The sequence below is a fragment of the Filicampus tigris genome, chromosome 14 (genome assembly GCF_054856515.1).
Source record: "Filicampus tigris isolate MCC_2025a chromosome 14, RoL_Ftig_1.0, whole genome shotgun sequence".
Taxonomy (NCBI): Eukaryota; Metazoa; Chordata; class Actinopteri; order Syngnathiformes; family Syngnathidae; genus Filicampus; species Filicampus tigris.
Genome location: NC_141230.1, coordinates 16,936,075 through 16,954,866, shown reverse-complemented (window position 1 = coordinate 16,954,866; position 18,792 = coordinate 16,936,075). Strand labels below are relative to the sequence as shown.

At 42.3% G+C, this 18,792-nt stretch overlaps 2 protein-coding genes and 1 long non-coding RNA gene across 3 annotated transcripts; 1 reads left to right on the top strand and 2 right to left on the bottom strand.

Annotated features, from left to right (window-relative positions):
* The first annotated feature begins 27 nt into the window (after positions 1 to 27).
* LOC147136567 (uncharacterized) lies at positions 28 to 7,764 on the top strand. The gene is made up of 11 exons (XM_086051628.1): positions 28 to 213; positions 1,106 to 1,345; positions 1,415 to 1,541; positions 2,902 to 3,054; positions 3,234 to 3,422; positions 4,860 to 4,933; positions 5,338 to 5,535; positions 5,619 to 5,756; positions 6,024 to 6,113; positions 6,228 to 6,371; positions 7,117 to 7,764. Exons 2-11 carry the CDS (start codon positions 1,106 to 1,108, stop codon positions 7,243 to 7,245), a joined length of 1,482 nt encoding a protein of 493 aa, XP_085907754.1. The 5' UTR covers positions 28 to 213; the 3' UTR covers positions 7,246 to 7,764.
* Positions 442 to 6,748, bottom strand: LOC147136568 (uncharacterized). The gene is made up of 3 exons (XR_015089557.1): positions 6,675 to 6,748; positions 6,204 to 6,388; positions 442 to 1,325 (listed from the first exon to the last, which is right to left on the bottom strand). It is a non-coding gene; the product is annotated as an uncharacterized LOC147136568 (long non-coding RNA).
* A 7-nt stretch (positions 7,765 to 7,771) lies between the features above and the next one.
* Positions 7,772 to 18,683, bottom strand: LOC147136566 (uncharacterized). Its single transcript, XM_086051627.1, has 11 exons — positions 18,303 to 18,683; positions 17,080 to 17,225; positions 16,160 to 16,241; positions 15,913 to 16,048; positions 15,565 to 15,767; positions 15,231 to 15,367; positions 13,913 to 14,054; positions 13,185 to 13,469; positions 11,820 to 12,932; positions 10,217 to 10,953; positions 7,772 to 9,583 (listed from the first exon to the last, which is right to left on the bottom strand). The coding sequence occupies exons 1-11, from the start codon at positions 18,426 to 18,428 to the stop codon at positions 8,572 to 8,574; spliced, it is 4,119 nt and encodes a 1,372-aa protein (XP_085907753.1). The 5' UTR covers positions 18,429 to 18,683; the 3' UTR covers positions 7,772 to 8,571.
* Between the last annotated feature and the right edge of the window lie 109 nt (positions 18,684 to 18,792).

Sequence of the window (18,792 nt, the reverse complement as noted above, 5' to 3'; positions counted from 1 at the left end):
TTTAGATTTCCAGGTACTCATGAACGCATCATGAAGATGAGCCAGCTAGCCGCAGTAGCTCGGTTTCAGTTCTAATTCCTGTGCGTGTTGACAAGTCCGAACATTGAAATTCACTCATGTCTTTGAATTTACTCAACCGGACCATTTCAACCGACTGTGTCATTTAACAGTTTATTCCACGAGACACCGGAAAATCCGAACGCAATTTGACAGGTAATGTTATGTCATAATTTCCAGGTATGTGACGTGTACTAACCTGTAATAACTAGATACTTTGCCATTGCAGTGTATTTATATTTACTCTACAATAGTCGCGAAGTTGCGTGTCTCCAGTTGAATTATTTACTATCCACCCAAGATCGTTTTATTCTCGTAAACAAATCGTTTTGTGAGTCTTTAAAGAATTTGAAAAGAAATTGCTTTTAATTTAGCCCTGCTGTTCGACGTGTATACCGGTGTGTGTATGCTAAAAAATTAGCATATTTTAAGACCGCAGTCAATAAATGAAGGAATAACAATGTGCTTGATTACAATTTTTTTTTTTTTTTTTTTTTTGTCTTTTGTCTGTATAGATTCTCAGCAACTGGACTCTTTTTGTATGTTGCGTTTTTCGTTTTTTCTTTTTCCCCGCTTGTTTTCCAACAAACGTTCAAAAATAACTTGGACAAGTATGCTGTTAAGTTAACGATATGGAGTGCAAGCCTGCACAATATTTGATTTTATTGGTGTTCACTGGCATTTATTGACCCTCTCCACCTCTCTCATAAAGTGTTGGCTAACTTCACCGAGAGGCCGTATTATTAAAGTGCATATTATTTTTCACTCGAAGAAATACAGTATGAATCCAGCGGGATATGTCAAAAACATTTTAGTCAAAACATATTTCCTCACTAAAATAGAAAAAAAAATATTTTCCGTTATTTCCAATTGAAAAGCTACTACATTGTTTTTATTTTAAGTTCAGCACAATACTTTTTTTTTTTTTTTTTTAAATACTGGTTGAAATCTAAATGGTACCAGTTTTTTGGAAGTTCTCATTGGAAATCCACGTGGGGAAAAAAAAACATCAGAATGTTTATAACATAAATGTTCTATGTTGTTGTAGATGGAGGAGTTTAAAAACAGTGAAAAGGGGCGTGTGACCATCTACTCCATCAAAGGTTGCCCACACTGCCGCCAGGCTAAGGCCTTTCTGGCACCGTTGGGAGTTCCGATTTGCGACGTTGATCTCAATGAGCATCCGGAGCTGCAGGCGCCGGTGAAAACGCTGACAGGACGGGTCACAGTCCCTCAAATATTCTTCAACAGCCTTTATATCGGGGGCACTGAAAAATTGCGGAAAATGGTGAGGAAACAAAGCATTTGATTATACGACAATACATTTTGACACTGTTGATCCGTGTCCTTTTGGAAGACTCCAGAGGAGCTTCAAAAGTTGGTGAAGATGGTCAAGGAGGAACCTCTTACAGCCGCCGCTCCGCCGATACCAGAGGGGAAACAGTCACAGGTTGCTGCTTTGGACACTGACCATGATGAAAAACGTATGTCGCACCATTTATACTTTAGAGAGAAAAGGAGCACAAATCAAAATATATAGCAGAGAATTTGACCTCTCAAAATGATTCAAAGTGTCTTTCTGCGATACTTTCGGCAACGCGGTGTTTACTGAGCTGCTATTGCGCAGTCGCGTTTGTTCGAAGTAGTTAGGAAACTTGAGCTGGCACATGTGCAATGTTTGGTCTTTCGACATAAAGTGTGTCACAGTGTACTCATCTCCTGTAAACTGAAGTTTCAAGGCTCGGGATGAAAGTGCGCTCCACTTCAATGCATTGTAATGGAGCTGGCTATTTGCAGGGGATAAGGACTTGACGACCGTTGAGAGCGGATTTCAGCAAAGAATCGTCGCTGCCCTAAAATTTCCTATATTTATACTTCTAATCATAAATATACCACAAACCCCAAGCCCAAACACTTTAACGACATTTTGAACAAAATGAGCAGTATAGTACCCGTACATACCAAAGTTATTATAGTTAACAAAGACTAACAAAATAACTAAAACTATCATTGAAAAAACATTTTTCCTTAACGAAATAGAATATAAAAAAAAGTGCTTTTAAAAAAAAACAAAAATGAACTGAAACTACATTTCACGTTTTAAAAAATTAATGATAATTACAGTGAAAATGTCCTTTGTTTTCGTCCTTGTCACTCAATAGAGTCGAACCGTTGTATGGGAATTATATTTCACTTTACTTTATTACACAATACTTACTGTGACCGTTCACTCAACAGATACTCCATATCTTAAAAAAAAAAAACTAAAGACCAATAAAAACTAAACTAAAACAAAGCATTTTTGGAAAAAAAAGCTAAACTAATAAAACAAAAAAACCCATTCTAAAAACTAATTAGAACTAAATGAATTGAAAAAACAAAAGAAAATAAAAAGGAATTATAACGAAAAATCCCAAACCATTATAACCCTGATATGTACACATTAAAAAAAATGAAAAATGGTTCCTATTCGGGTTACGCTTGGATATTTAACTGACACGAAACCATTGTATCCGTGCAGTGGCAACACAAACTGGCGGTTATGGATAAGTTCAGCGGGTTGTTATGGATTCCACAAGGTTTCGGTGCTGTGTATCGTCCTCGTTTGTTCAAACTATCGCAACCCGAGCGGCTGCATCGGACAGACTGTCAATCACAAATGTAACATAGCTTCTTTTAGTTTTGTGTTCAGATGACCGCGTTGAGGGCCGGCGAGCGGGAGCTGGCCGAGGTGGCGTAACTAATCGTTTGAATACTATACCTACCATGTGAAGATAACGAAAATGGAGGTGCGGTATACGAATGTGAGCGATGACCGCACGTTTCTGCTGTGCCCCTTGTCAGAATTTGCGTGCGAGAAAGACGGCTTGGCTGACCTGGTTGCCGAGCTTAAAGATGCCCATTTGATTGGCATTCACAGAAAGGGGCTGGCTTTTTACAAGAAGAGCTTTTCAAAGGACAAACTGCTTGCCTGGCTCCAGAACAACAAGGGCATGGGTAAGCAAGGTTCAAGAACAGCAGTAACGCTAGACCGCGTTTTTAAAAAAAAAAATCGTTTTTTTTTTTTTTTGTTGTTTTTTTTTACATCCAACTCCAATCCGAAGCCCATTTTTACAAAAGCGTTGTACGTCAAATTGGGTCATGTCCAGCCTTGACTGTGGTCCTGTGTGTGCTAGACCACGGTCAGGCCATGGGTGTTGGCCACGGATTGGTGCTGAAGAAGTACATGGTCATTGCTTGCGAGCGCGGCGAGTCGGACGGCAGATTTGGAGCAGCCAGCGGGGACACGCTGTTCAGGTTGCTGGAGGACGATCCGCATTCGGCTCTCAACGCAGGACAGACGGCGTCCTGCAGTCCCCTCGAGGGTACGTCGGGTCGACAGTGGCCGCGCCCTGTGTTCTCCGGGACTGTTTACGTCCAAGCAAACTGTCCTTCAAGCTTTTTCTTTGTCGCTGCTGCTAGCTCCGCCCATTTGCCTCCGTTGGGTTGTCTCTTGCCAACTGGCGGTTTTGGTGGTAAAAACTAGGTTGGATCGAAACGATATGGACAAAAGTCTTTGTCGGGCTGTTGTTTTGGACGATTCCGTGCTTCCAACTTTGTGGGGACAGTTTTGAGAGGCTCTTTTCTGTTAGTGTTTTTCTATTTTAGTTTTTTTTCCCCTTGTAAACCACGGGGGCAACTCAATACATTTCGATATCATGGAAAAACTTGTTTATTTTAGTATGGACTCTTAAAATAAAACTTGTAGATTGACTACACTGTGCACTAATGATTTTACTTTCTTTAACCTCGGTGACTATAGTTTACAACCCCCCCCCCAAAAAAAAATCACTCTTAAGAAATTGATCCGGTAAAAATCAAAATGTTTTTTAAAATGGAAATGAGGTAGGAAATGGCCTTCTGGAAAGTATTTTCTAGAAAACTTATTCTATGTGTTTCGTTTTTAAAGCGTGAGTCAACCCTAATATATTTTTTTTCAAGAATATGTTCCCAGCGGGCCCACTAGTTGAAACACGGCATTCTTCAGATTCATTTTGCGTTTGCGGTATATAAATTAAGCAGCGAAATGCACTCGTTTTTAGCCATCTCGGGAAGCGGCCATTTTGTCTTCTGTCGACTGAAAATGACATCGCAACCGCTCACGACGACCAATCACGGCTGAGCTGTTTTCTGAATCTGAGCCGTGATTGGTCGTTGTGAGCAGTCGTGATGTCGTTTACAGGTGACAGAAGACAAAATGGCCGCCCTCAGACATGGCTAAAAACGAGTGGATTAACACTTATTCCACAAACGCAATATTTACTTGCCTGCAAGTAAAAACAATGACATTAATTCAGATATATTACATAATATTCAAGAGCACTCGATAGAACGATATAATCGATATAAAATAATAATGTAAAAAAAAAAAATTTAAAATGATCAGTCGTTCCAAAACTGTGGTTTAAAGAATTAGCATATGTCCTAAAGTGCATTGTTACTGAGGCCTATTTTTAACCACCAGATTCTGCTTTGGGTAAAGTAGCACGTTGTATGCTGTCTTTTAATTAAGGCTGCAAACATATTTGAGTGTTGCTGATGAGTTTTGTGTCTTTTGAAGTGACTTTCAAACTAATTTGCTCTTGAGTGTGACTGAGAACTACTTCCTTCTTGCATTTCCTCTATCGCTCATGTGTTACCTGTACAGTTCTGCATTAACTGGAATTTTTGTCATATTGGCATCAATGTTGGAAACTCATCCATAATTGTTTATCATGCCTTATAAATAAATGTTTGGTTTTTTTTCTCTCTCCCTCTCTTAGCGGCTGAACTGTCCTTGCTTTTGCGCGAACTGATTCTCAAGTTGTTCTCGGAGCATCTCTCTGCCGACGGCAAGGTGACGATTTGCTCCGATTAACTTTTTGTTTGAACATCGAGTGGTCCTCGTTTTTTTTTTTTTTTTATTTGACTGTTTTCTATTTATGAACGCCAAGTGTTTTTCATGCTAACACTCTACATCTTACCTGCACTGCGAACGTCACACGCTCAGCTGTTTTCCTGGTTCGATCTGGTGACGTTGGCAATGCTAGCCCGAGGGCGCCTTGATATCAATTCCAGTTGACAGCAGGGGGCGGCGCTGTGTAAAATGTCAGCCTCCCAAAATGGCTGAAAACGGGTGTCTTATTTTTTTTATTCCGCAACTGCAATAGCAATCTGAACTGCACGAAAAGTCGACAGTTCTTAAATGAAAATCTGTGTGTTAAATCCCGTATTCCAATACTAGTAATTTTCCTCCCTCAGTCGGTGGACTACAAAGGCATGTCGGCAAACCCCGATTTTGAGCGCTACTCCGAACTGGCCATTCAGCTGCAGAGGGTCAAGCTCCTCTCGCTGTCCCGGGAGGAGACGCTGGCCTTCTTCATCAACATCTACAACGCTTTGGTCATCCACGGTTACCTCCGCATAGGGGCTCCCGCCAACAGTTGGCAGAGATACAGAGTAGGACCCGAACCCTCTTAACCTGCCTCCCTTTGCCACAATCCTCCAGGCAGCCCCCTTTACATCTTTTTCCACTTTTGTAGTTCTTCAACTACGTCAGCTATCTGATTGGAGGAGAAGTCTTCACCTTACAGGATATAGAGAACGGCGTGCTGAGAGGGAACCGGAAAGGTGTGGCGCAGTTTCGAAGACCCTTCTCCAAAACGGACCCCCGACTACAAGTATGCAGATGGAAATAAGGGGATATTTTTTATTGACTGACATTAGATATCTACGGAAGACAATCTGTTCTGTGACATTGGTTGATTTCAATTTGCTCGACTGTCATGCGAGGTGAAAAGCTAACGAAAAAGCGAAACACGCGATGGATGGCCTTCAGGTGCTCATCGGACTCATGAAGACATCTCGCATTTTTCGACTGAATTTTTCATGGCATTCAACTCTGCAGGTTGCATTGCACTATAACCACTTCCTGTTATGTCCATCAGGTGGCGCTCAAAGATGTTGAACCGCTCATTCACTTTGCCTTGAACTGTGGCGCAAAAGGCTGCCCTCCCATCAAGACTTACACACCACAGGTATGTTTCCTCTGCTTTGAACTCAATCACTTCAAACAAGAGCTAAAATTGTCAACTTCACACGACGCACGGTTCGAGTTTTTCACTCACCTTTGTTGGACTCAATCCTGGCAGGACATTGATAAGCAGCTCCGCACGGCAGCCGAGGCTTTCTTGGAGAATGACGATGCCTGCGTGGTGGATTCGGGGAAAAAAGAAGTCCGACTCAGTCAGATCTTCAAGTGGTACAAGGCTGACTTTGGAGGAACTGATGAGGAGGTAACTGCCCGCGATATCTAAAATAGATCAAAAACCTGATGTGCTTCAAAAAAGTAGCATTTTTTTAAAATTAGAGTCAAAAACACGTTTCGGGCCACATTAAGCCATCTCTGAAAATGTTTTGCTGTTGACCAGTGTCACTGCTAAATCCAGCCATTTATGTGACAGAGGTTCCCTATTTTGTACAAATGCTAAACGCATGGTGTTGATTATATATTTTTTCAAGAATATGTTCCCAGCAGGCCCACTAGTTGCATTCTGATTAATGAGTTTGTGGAATATGAGTTAAGCAGCAAAACCCACCCCTTTTTAGCCATCACACGGGGCGGCCATTTTGTCACTTCCGTCGACTGAAAATGACATCACAACTGCTCAGGGCTCGGGTAACGACCAATCCCGGCTCAGCTTCAGAAAACAGTTGTGATGTCATTTTCAGTCAACAGAAGTGACAAAATGGCCGCCCACGGAGGATGGCTGAAAACGGATGGATTAACTCTTATTCCACAAACGCAATATTTATCAGAATGCCTTGTTGCAAATTGTGGGCTTGCATAGAACATATTCTTGAAAATATGTTTGGGTTGACATCCCTCTTGAAGTGATTTCCTGCCATCTTGTGGCAGCTATGTACAATTACAAATCCCTTTTAGAAAAGGCGCCCTTCTCGCCGCTGATTTTCCCAATATATCTCCTTTAACTAAATTGGCCGTGGAGGCTTCCAACTAAATTCTTGCCTTTCTCCTAGCTGCTGAAGTGGGTGCTGAAGCACATGAGTGACTCCCCCAAGAAGACCAGCTTGAAGGGAGTCCTTGCAGCCGGAAAGGCCAAAGTCAGTTTCCTCCCGTACGACTGGAGCTCCAACAGCAGCCACTGAAAACAGATGGGCGTCCTCGCTGCATCTCTTTTATGTTCTGAGGATGGGCTTCCCTACTCTTCTTCCTCTCTCCTTTACTGTTTATGCAAAATCTTACTAATTTGATAATGGTGGGAGGGAACCATTTGCACTTTACCGACTAATTGTACTGCTCTTTTCAGGTGTTACACACGCAACACGCTGTTGTGCAGCAATATAATTCAGAGAACAATTGCACAAAAAAAAGTCTTGTACTACCAGGTGGAATCTGCATGATCTTCCTAAACATTAGTTGGTTGGAGTAGTTCTTCCATTTTTCCCAACAAGGCAGGGTCACTATATTTACTTTGAAGTTGATGATATGCAATTAATTGATTTGTAGGAAACAGGGCTGTTTATATTAAGAAGCCTGCATATTTTCTACAACTATGCTATAAGGATGAGATGCAAAAAAAAATGTTTGAATCCTTTTTTGAAACTATGACAGCAATATGTTTATGATTGAAATATGCAAGGCTTAAATAAAACAAATACACTGAATCGGATGCATTTTTTTCATTTGTTTAATCGAACGGATTTTAGTCACTTTATGTAACAAAAATAGTTTGGCGTCTTACCATAACAAATATGTTTGTTTTTTTTGTTGTTTTTTGTTGTTTACATCTGTACACATAAATAATCAATACATACATACATTTAAAAAAAAAAAAAAAATGTTAAAAAAAAAAAATCAACATATCAAAGACCAAAAATTTGTATACAACTTAAAAGGGCCCATTGCATCTTATGTGTTACTTCCTATGCAATTTAATACTAAAGAGATATGGGCAGATTTCGATGATTTCATGTATTTTGGCGATGGCTTGAGTAAAAAGCTCCACTTATTTTCCTATAAACTTAATCACAATAAGTTATGATCTTGAAAATAAGTACACACTTCATATATCAGATAATCCTCTCTCGCCCAACGAGCCTTTTGATTGGCCCTCTCGGCTTGAGCGTGAAGCATTTTGGAAGACTGTCAGAGAAGATTGAGTGTTAGTACCCACAACACAGTTTGTCTTTCATTCAATTTCTATAAGTGTGGCTAACTTTTAAGGGCTAGCTAGCAAATGGCACAAGCTATGCAAAGACGTGGACATTTTGATGTTTCTGATGACAGGCAAGCGCCGAGAAACGGTCAAAGCCTTCTTGATCGACATAGCGTATATGGTTGGTATGAATGATATAAAAAAAAAAAGTATCAGTGTATATTACACTTGAGTTGCAGTCCCTCTCATATCCTAACTAAAGTAAAAAGAAACTATACATATTTTTGGTCAAACGAGCAGATTTGGATAAGGCGTGCTAACTTTCGTCATCCGAGTCAAATCCAAAGAGAGCCGAGCAGGTGTTGAGAGCTTTGTGTTTCTGGAGCTCTTGGGCGCTGTCGAAGGAGGAGAGACACTTATCGCACCGGTGTCTGACCTTCTGCTCGCGGTTAACCTTGCCCTCGTGCGTCTTGTAACGCACCGAAAAATCCGTCTGGGCGTAAAAACTGCAAGACTGAAATTGCGTGTGAGCGTCCGTGTCCGCGCCTCTCCTCTTGCGCATGGACAGCTGAGACTCGTCCATGTACGTGCAGGGCGGCAGGCGGGTGAAGTGCGTTCTGTAGAAGGGCGCGTAGGAAGGATCTTGGGGGTTGAAGCTTTTGTGCTGCGCAATGATTGGCTCCTCCCACTTGTTATCCCCGCCCTCGGCCAGCGTGGTGTTTTTCTCCACCTCCTTGATGTTCAGGGGGTCCGCAACGGCTTTCCCGCAGGTGAACCGGAACTTCTTTTTGTGATGGACTTTTTTAGCGGTGCCGCGCTTGCTTCCTTTCGACCCGTGGCTTTGCTTGGCCTCCTCGAATCCGTTGACAGGCTTTTGGATGAGCTCCGCCGCCTTCAAACAATCCGCTTGGCTATCCGCCGTCTTGGCCTCGCTGACGCTTGCCGCCAGATGTCCCGGAGTGGATTTCGCAACCCCCAATTTGCCGGCTTTCACTTGCTTGCTCTGCGACCATCTCTCCTCAACCTTCATCCTCTGCTTCCACGGAGCCTCGTCGCTTTGCCGCTGCTGCCGGCCCAGCTCGTCCCTCTGAGGGGGCGGCACGTAGTGTCGCCACTCGTGGTCGAAGAGGCTCATCAGGTTGGAGAACCGCTTGTTGCAGTTGGCGAAAGCGCACACGGGGCTGAAGGGGTCGTGGTCGCTCATGTGCGCTTTGAGTTCTTGCGATGTCACGAAGCACTGCTCGCACTGCGCGTGGAAGCAGAAGTGCGGCAGTGAGGGGTTGTGGCGCCGTATGTGCTCCTTGTAATACTGGACAAACTGGAGGTTGCTGTTGGATAGGAAAGCAACAAGAACGAGATTAATAAGGGGGCGGGGGGGGGATGTATTGAATTTCAAACACATGCCATTAAAATAAAAAAAAAAAAAGTATTGCAAGGCGGAAAAATGCAATACCCCATTCCCCCCAAAAACGTGTTTTTATACTACATACAGCATTTGTTTGTCAGGTTCGAGATCATTCTCTGAAAGCCATTCGTCCGCTTGAATGCTCCCTGATTCACATATATTTATTTATCTACTGTAGTGACTCTCATAGTGTGGTACCGCCACAATTCATTCTGCTTCGCCTTCTGATGCAACGTAATACGGACAAACAAAGAAGAGAACGGCTCTCCTATGTGCGTAGTCACGGCGACTCAATAAGCTTCAATTATATATTTTTGCAGAGGATAAAGAATATATGCTGATGGCTATTGCAATATTGTCTGTTTACATGCGTTACGCCACCGTTTGTGTTCAAATGCTTACATTTCAGAAAGGGTTCTAAAACCGTGACTATCGATGCTCATCATTTTTTGCTTATTGTTTGTAAAGTGCTTTGTTCCAGCTGTTAAGAAATGCGCTAATATAAATAAAATTGCATTGTATTGTATGGTATGTTCACCAGTCGGAAAACGCTTACCGACTGCAGAAGGTGCATTTGTGCTGGGCCCAGACGAAGGTCTTTTCCAGCACCTGGTCGTCGTTGAGGTGACACCTGACGGCGTGCTTGGTCAAGTTGCTGCCGTGCCGCAGGAACACTCGATCGCAGGACGGGGAAGGGCACAGCACATACTTGCCGATGACGTCGTAGCCGTTTTCTCCTGCCGCGTCCGCTTGGTCCTCCTTTGCGGCGGCGGGCGCTTTGACGATGATCAGATCATCCTGAATAACTACCTGCTCGTCCTTAAAGTCGAACTGCGGCGCGGTGCTGTCTTTGTTCAACTTCCTGGACTTGGTCTGCAACTTTCGGATGGCACAGCGGAGGTTTCGCACGATTCGATCTTCCCGACTGAGGCTGGAAACTTTGACTTTGCTCAGTTTCTTCCGAGGTTCCTCGTTTGGTGTCCGGATTTCGCCGGGAGCCTTGACCTGAGCCCTCGTCGTCCCGTTTGTGGTTTCGGCTTCCTCGGCGTCGGCGCCTTTATGGTTCTTGCACATTTCCTCTATGTGATCCCAGATGTGCTTTTTGCCGACAACAAAGTGCTGGAAGCATTTCCCACAGATTATGCACCTGTTGTGCCTCTTGAAGTGGGCAATGAAATGCCGGAACACATTCAAGCCTTTATATTTTTTCTTACAGGAGTTACAGTAGAAACTGAGACAACCATATTTTTGGCCTCGCTGAACCTTTTCCCTCCACGTTCTCTCCACTTTCACCTAAAACAAAAGACAGCCGATTTAATACGACTCATACAGAACGGGCAGGCAAAATTTGATTTAAAAAGGGACGTGACAGGCTTATCGTATTTTATTTGACAGGGAGATCATTTATTAATTGACTTTGACTTGACTTTCTTCATGTTCTAGTCCTCCATAAAAGAACCTTCACTTCATTCAACCCCCAGTGTCGTCGTGTGCCTTATTGGCGGTGTTTCTCAACCTCTTTCAAACAATGTCGTCTATGTCCACAATACGTATGCAGCCTATAAGTCGCGCATGAAGCCGTTCACGCGGTTTGGAATGGCAGTTTCTTTGATTTATTACCTCAATGTACAGTATAGTCAACCTACGCTTATCGCAGGGAATTGGAACGTGGCCCCGACCCGGATTTGACGTGTTGACGCCCATTGAATTGCAATGGGGGGAAAAAAACAAAGTACAATTTTTTTTTTCACACCCCCAAGAATTCTTCAAAAAACACTAACAAACATTCAATCTACGCTTTTCACAAATAACAGGGGAAATAGCAGGGAAACAAAGAAAAAAAAAAAAAGGGAAAACTTCCCAAAATAACAAAAAAATATATATTGAAAACAATATATTAAAAAAAAAAAAAAATCCAGCGGTCGACCGTATGTTGATGTTATGACAATACATAATGTATTTTTGGGTTTCGGGGAAGGACCAAATTTCTGATTTGTTTCTTACACAAATAAAATTGCATTTAAAATAGCAATTTGTCAAGTTGAAGAAAATATTTTTTTTTTCTCCCTACCTAACTTTAAAAAAACGGTGTCAAAGACCAACATAGACTGCTGACAAGATAAAATATGGACACAAACCAACTTTTTAAATATACTAACCTTTCTGTTGGATTTTTCAGATTCCTCAATGATTGGTGGCCCTTCCGCCGTGTCGTTATCGTGCGTGGAGAATTCTGCAGGGTTCTCTGTGTTAATGTCCGTAGACTTTAGATGGTAGCTGTGCATCAGTTCTATTGGAGAGCTCTGTAATTTCTGGAGCGGTCCATCAAGCTCGGGGTCGGCTTCAACAGCCGGGCGAACGATCGGAGGCTCAGTAGAAGGCGCGCAAACATGTGACGCTTCCTCTTGGATTTGACCGCAGTCGCCGTGTCTGTCCTTTATGTCTTCAAGTCGTGTCTTCACCTGCGCACTTTCAGGTTCATTCTCCCGGTGAGCCATTTCCCCCTCCGTGCCTTGCGTATTGGATTTTCCCCCCAGGGCAGACTCACCCTTGGGGAGGTGTATTTCATTATCAGGGTAGGAGAGTTCGTATCTATAGGCAGGCTTCCTGCCCCGCTTTTTCCCTTTCAGTATGACCACTTTTTCTTGGACAGGCTGTGGCGCCTCCATCCTGGGAAGACCTTGCAGCCATCTCTTCTTCTTGCCTTTCCTTTTCAAAATTTGGCTCTTCACACATCGGGACAAGTATTCCCTCTTTCGGTTGAGAGGGAGCTTGCCGGAAGTGCAATTTTCCCGCCTGGTGTGATTGCGCCGCAGTGAATAAACAGACTTGTGACACAACGAGCTGGGTTTGAGATTGTACATGAATTCTGGATCGTCCCCTTGGTCGACGTCCTCATCGGACACAAGTCGGACTTTCCTTTGGAGTCCACGGCCCCATTTTCTCTTCTTCACAGGGGCGTTACTCGACAAGCTTGCCGCCTGGCTATCAGAAGTATGTTCCAGCAGAGGGGGCTCTTTCTCAGGTTCAGTCGCAGTGCACTTGCTGAGATTTAAGTCTTGAGCATAAGAATCATTTACACAAGTGCTTGTTAGCTCCTCAGCACAGCATTCCATCTCCCCCTCCTCCTCTTCTTCTTCTTCTTCTTCTTGACTCATCTCATTGATAAGGGCGTCCTTCATTACTTTGTCATCTATCAACTCCAAGCAACGGGTCCTGAGGGCCAGGATGCTCCAGAACTCCGGGTCAAAAGACAGACGCTCCTTCAGCATCTGAAATATGAGACGCAACATATTTAGAAATGTAACTCCATTCGAACCAGTGGAATGAGTATACAGGCAAATCATTTTATTCACAGGGCATCGAATCGATTGGCACGGTCACGAGGGTGAAGACGAAAAGTGGTTGTCATATTTTTTTTTTTTTTAGAGGTTAAAATATTGAATTTCTTAGAGAGGGAAGAAACTAAATCAATTTTTTGGGACACTTTCGTGTATATTATTCCTTCTTTCCCCTCATCTCACCTGCATAATTTTGAAGCGAACGTTGGTCGGCACAAGGCTGCGGTGAGGATGCGCCTCCTGGTCGGGATGCTTGTAAAGCAGGCGCACCGTTCGGTAAGCTCCCAGGCTTCGCTCCAGGCAGAAGACCAGCAGGGCGCACGCTCGACAGATCTCCAGGTCTCCGGGCAGGAGGAAGGCAATGGTCTTGCAGACCAGAGACTGAGCAACGTCGTCCGCTTGCGCGTCACACAGCTGCAAGGCCCTGGCACAGAGCTCCATGCAGACTTGCACTCCATCACCGCCCAGCTGTCACAACAAACCCCAACAAGGCAAATTGTTCAAGTCAGGGATGTCAAACTCTTTTTTTTTTTTTTTTTAAATCAAGGGCCACATAGGGTTGTTATATAATATTTCATATTATACAGTATATAAACAATTGCCCCTGCATTTGCTTGTTATGACACATATTTTTAAAAACAAATTAAATATGAAATCAACTATTTTGTTAACCTATTATTTAATGTTAAGAAGGGATTTGGAAAAAAATGCTTGCAATATATGTCAAAAATTAGAAAAAAAAACCCATTTTCAGTGTAGATTCCTTGCCAAAATGAAAGGAACAAATCCATTATAAAACTACGTGGCGGGCCAGTGCTTTAAATGATGCAATCGCTGGTTCATCGTTAGGAGCGCTCCCGGAATACTTGGCGTATGCTTGGATTATGCTTGGAAGATGATTGCAGTCTCACCTCGAGGGTGACTAGTTTGATGAAAGGAAAGATGGCGCGGACGTTCTTTGCAGAGGAAGCCAGTCGCGTGCACTCAGCCAGAAAGTCCTGCGTTGACGGGTGAGCTCGCAGATGCAACCTGCTCCAGATGAACACCAGGTCCCTGACAGAAGACAGTTTGAAGGCAATTTAAATCAACTCAAACCCTCCCAAAAATAGTCAGGTGCATTCATTCATCAAAATACATGGGTCTTACGTAACAATAAATCATTTTAAATACAGTGGAAGCCCAACCCCCTGAAGCCTGTCCTGGCTGCTTACAGTAGTACAGTAGGAGCGCCACAATTTGTCCAACATCAATTGCATACAAACAATAGCTAATGAGCATCTAGTGTATGCTAACAAAGGAACCACAAAGTAGATGTCTGCCGACAGAGGCCTATTACATGAAGCAATAACCTGCAGGGAAGAAGTCTGCCAACATTCCAAATCAATGTGCACAACAATAAATGAACTAATTAAGTGAGGAAAACAAACAGCAATGCTTAAAAAACTACAGTGATCTTCCCTCTCTACACTTTCCTGTGTATGAGTGATTATTGATTAACTCACTCACTGCCATTGACGAATTTACTTGTCTTTTCACAGTCCAGCCATTCAATCCCAGGAATTTATATTATATTATATATATATATATATATATATATATATATATATATATATATATATATATATATTTTTTTTTTTCTTTTCTTTTTTTTTCAAACATTAGGGTAAAAGAGGGTCTGAAAATGTCTGGCGGCGAATGAGTTAATTTCTGGATACAGTATTTTTACATGACAAGGTCTTGCATATGTGACTTCATAAAAACTAACTCGTGACTCATTAGACTGTTAGGGTTGTCTGTAGTTGGAGGGATAGTTACTGTTTAATTAAGTCCGAGGATCACAATAGCAGACACGACTACCTCTGTAGGGTAAGAAGAAAACAATGGTAATCAAATTGAGCGTAGTGGTTACCACTGCCAAAGCCACCAAAAAACTCTCGCCAAGTTTAGGTGAGATAAAGTCCAGCCAAAAACAAGTTTGAAGCTAGTGGCATCCACCCGCCGAGAGGCGGTCAGAAGAAAGGAACGATGGTCACAAATGTATTTTTTCATTTGTGTTCTTTATGAATTGGATGAGCTGTATTTCTACCGTATTCAGTACATACTTTAATTGTATTTTACAAATCATCTCAACCTAGATGCATCGCATGTCATCATTTAAAGGCGATATTGTATTGCATTGCAGACCAAAGAAAAAGAAAGAAAACCAACTATATTTCTAAATCCTCTTACCACATGTAGTACATGTCCCCATTGTGTAGCTGCTGGGCAAGGAACAGATTGCACAGTGACAAAAGCAGCTCATCCTTTTCAACTTGCTCGGTGTTACAGATGATCTCCACCGCATCACGGCCGTCAAGCTTTGCCATCTAAAGAGGAAGAGGTACATTTATTTCAACCTCATCATGCGTCACCATTAGGTCAATTTATATTAAAAACATACACTGCAGTGTAATACAAAATCTTTCATTTCTTTGTGTATTTCTCAGGCTGCCTTTCAGTTTTTACTGTTCACGTTTTCATCACACAAAAAACAACCTGGCATGCAACATCCTGTACTCAGTACCTGCTTGTGAAGGTGTTCATGCAGCGAGGCCTTGTAGAGACAGGTTAAGTAAGCCTGATGCAGGTACAAATGCTTTGCAGACTTGTGCTTCTCCAGGCAGACTTTAGCCAAGGCCATAGCTTCCTGTATTCTCTCACATGCTTGCAGATAGCGAATCCGTAACTCCAAAAAAACAGGCAGCTCTGAGTTTAGGTAATCGTCAACTGTGCCGGGAAGACAAACAGTAGAGTATGAGTGTCCTTGAGGGGTCTCGAAAGGCGCTTCCAAATTGAATGTATTATTATCAAAATAGCTACAAACAATAGCTTTTGTTTTGGGATTACGTAACAAAATGTAGTCAAATTTTACCCTCTTTTGGAGGCAAATCTGTTTCCTTCAGGATTGCTTGCAACACCTGGTTCTCCCATGGACCACCAGCTTTTATGATCAGCTTTGCATGCTGAAAATATACATTCCTGTGCCTTAAAAGCTCAGCGTGACATGCCTACAAAAGAGTAAATGTGCATTAATGAACAGGTCCAACAAAGCAAAATTATTCAAATAGGTTATGTAACTGGGGTAGCTAATAAAGAGTCGGAGAGGCAAAATTTGTCACCTGATAGGAGTCTAGGATGTCTTTTAAAGGTTTTTCCCCAAATTCCTCTTTGCTGAAAAACAGCAGAAGCTCAAAGATACTCCTGGAAGATGAGACAGTTTCATCAGAGAAGCAAGCTAAAGCAGTGGAAGAGCAATGTTGCATGTTTTTATTAGACACACAGAGAACCCCCGCTTAGGCCCGCTTTTTTTTTGTCCGTGGAACCCAACTACGCTACATAACTTTGCGCTCATCATCATTAGCACATCATATTTGCTGTCTCTCTTTCATGAGACAAGATGCCGCCAAAACTCCTTGCCCCCTCTAATGTGCCATGTTAGCGGCCGAGTAGCTAGCGTTGGCCACCAGCTGACTTGACAGTAAAGCTTGATGCAAAATTCCAGTGGAGGTCCGACAGCCAGGTGAGCTGCTAGTGGGGTTGATAGCAGGGAAAGCAGGTTGGTAAACCTCTCAACATGATGCAGAGAAAGGTGCAGATTTCTGCAAAAGTGACGGTTAGCTCAACGTAAGGTACAGTAAGTGTCCACCTGAAGATAGTTTGTGGTATTCAGCATGTATTTAATAAATTAATATCTACTCATCTCTGAGTCAAAAATGTAATAAAATGACTAAATGGAAAGTAGGCATTGGTATTGTTAAGGAAGTGTTGCAAAGTGGTGAAGACACGCCAGCGTCCTCACGTTTCTGGTGCTTACCTCTATTTGAAATCATATAAATTGTGTAAATCCTATTATTTTTGAAGGTAATGTTGGGAGATGAGATTGAAATAATAATGAGATCACAGTCTGCTGTATATTTAAAGTTTAGACTACAGTATTAGTATAGGCAATTGATATTTATTACCAGTATATATTTTGATATTTGTGTCAAGTCTTGGTCCCTAAGCGGCGGTTCCCTATATAAGTACAGCGATCACTCACAAGGCCAAACGGCTGAGAATATTGTGGACGTGCTGACAGTCATCTGGGAATTTGGCCGTGGCTTTTGTGAAACCACACAGCGCTGTCTGCAGCACCTTCAGTTGAGGCAGAGGAACTTGCCATGGGCCCGTGTACGCTTCAACCAACTGCACATCGGGAACACGAGAAGATCCACAAACATTAATAAGGAAAATATTCCAATACACCAGCACAAGAATTTGTCACACTCTACAAAGTGAAGGATTAATACCGGTATTGTAAGAGCAGCACATGCATTGTTCAACCTTAATTTATGGCTTCAACAAGTGAACACATGTTAATGTAAAAGACTAGTAGGCTAGACTAGAGCAGTGATTGTCACCTACTGTGCCACAGGCAGCACATTACTGTGCTTAACTTTCAATTATTTGGTCTCAAAATTATTCATTAACTACAATTAATGTATCTTTGTTCATCTATCTATGTTAGTGACACATACTGGCATGCAGAACAATTGAATGCTTTTCCAGTAGATAGTACAAAGTATAAGTAACGTGTATCCTCCACCTATTGCCATTCAAACAACAGAAAACCAGCTTTGTGTTAAAGGCCCAGATTTCACAATGAGCAAATAAATCTGTGTGCAAATTGAGACGAGGTCATTAAAACTTCAGTATATACTGTTTACTTTTTGTGACATCGTAGTTTGGCGGTGTGTTGAGAGATTTTTGTAATGGAAAACGTGCCTTGGCTCAAAGGGGGTTAGGAAAGACTGAGCTCGTGTCATTTTGCTGTCAGTTATTTTTCTCCACACGTGTACACTATCTTAATACGAACACTTTTTGATAAACCGAATTAAATATTTTAACCAGATCAGTATTAGCGAATAAACATGGCTTTACGCAATAACAATACAGTCCCAGAATTCAAGTGACACTTGTTCTTTACAAGCATTGGAGCCATGGCGTTAGTTAGCCACTCGTTAGCATCGAGCTATCACTGTAAACAATCACCATGTGCACCGTAATAAAACGTTTCCTTTCTCGGGGAGTGACTTAACCGAGCGTTCATCTTAAGACTGTGTTTGTTCATTCTTTCAGTTTCATTTCTAATGCCCATATGATTGATTTAGCACACGATAGCATCAATTGTTGCTAACCAAGATGCTAAGACGCCAGTAGATGTTGACCAGAGTCAACACACCAATACGCGAAGAATATCGAATGTAAATAGTTCCGACGTACCTCACAAAAGCCAAAACAGTAGTCTTTGCTTTTAAGGGTGGACACATCGCTGCAATATCGACTGCACAATGATTCTAGAGCTAATTCTAGCCCGTCAGTTTCTATATCACTTTCGCTGTCCGCCATACTGTCTAGCGCATCCGGCGCATAGTCCAAGTTGCCAGGTCAGACACAATACATCCTGCAATCAGCAAGCGTTCCAACCTGGCATCCTTATAATGAAATACAATAAAATGTGTCGTGGAGGCACTTCAATAAAGAACAACTACAGTAACTGTATGAAGTGGTTTTACAAATAACACAGATAATATATAGCAGTCGTGGTTCATTACGACAAATGATTTTGCACCAAGGTTTGGCCTGGCTTTGTTGCTCGGCATAATTTGTGGAAAACAAACTTGACATATGCCAGTCAGGACTTCGTTAACGCGACAACACAGCTATTACTTTGTCTTTGTAAAGTCAAAACCTTTGATGCCATTTCAACCTG

Bases quoted from the DNA above. Each gene is read 5' to 3' on its own strand.
- LOC147136566 (XM_086051627.1), bottom strand. From the start codon at position 18,428: ATGGCGGACAGCGAAAGTGATATAGAAACTGACGGGCTAGAATTAGCT. The intron at 15,768-15,912 runs GTAAAATTTGAC...TTCCCGGCACAG, and splicing joins AGATTTGCCTCCAAAAGAGG to TTGACGATTACCTAAACTCA. The intron at 12,933-13,184 runs GTGAGATGAGGG...CTCATATTTCAG, and splicing joins TTCGCTTCAAAATTATGCAG to ATGCTGAAGGAGCGTCTGTC.
- LOC147136567 (XM_086051628.1), top strand. From the start codon at position 1,106: ATGGAGGAGTTTAAAAACAGTGAAAAGGGGCGTGTGACCATCTACTCC. The intron at 3,055-3,233 runs GTAAGCAAGGTT...TGTGTGTGCTAG, and splicing joins CCAGAACAACAAGGGCATGG to ACCACGGTCAGGCCATGGGT. The intron at 6,372-7,116 runs GTAACTGCCCGC...CCTTTCTCCTAG, and splicing joins TTGGAGGAACTGATGAGGAG to CTGCTGAAGTGGGTGCTGAA.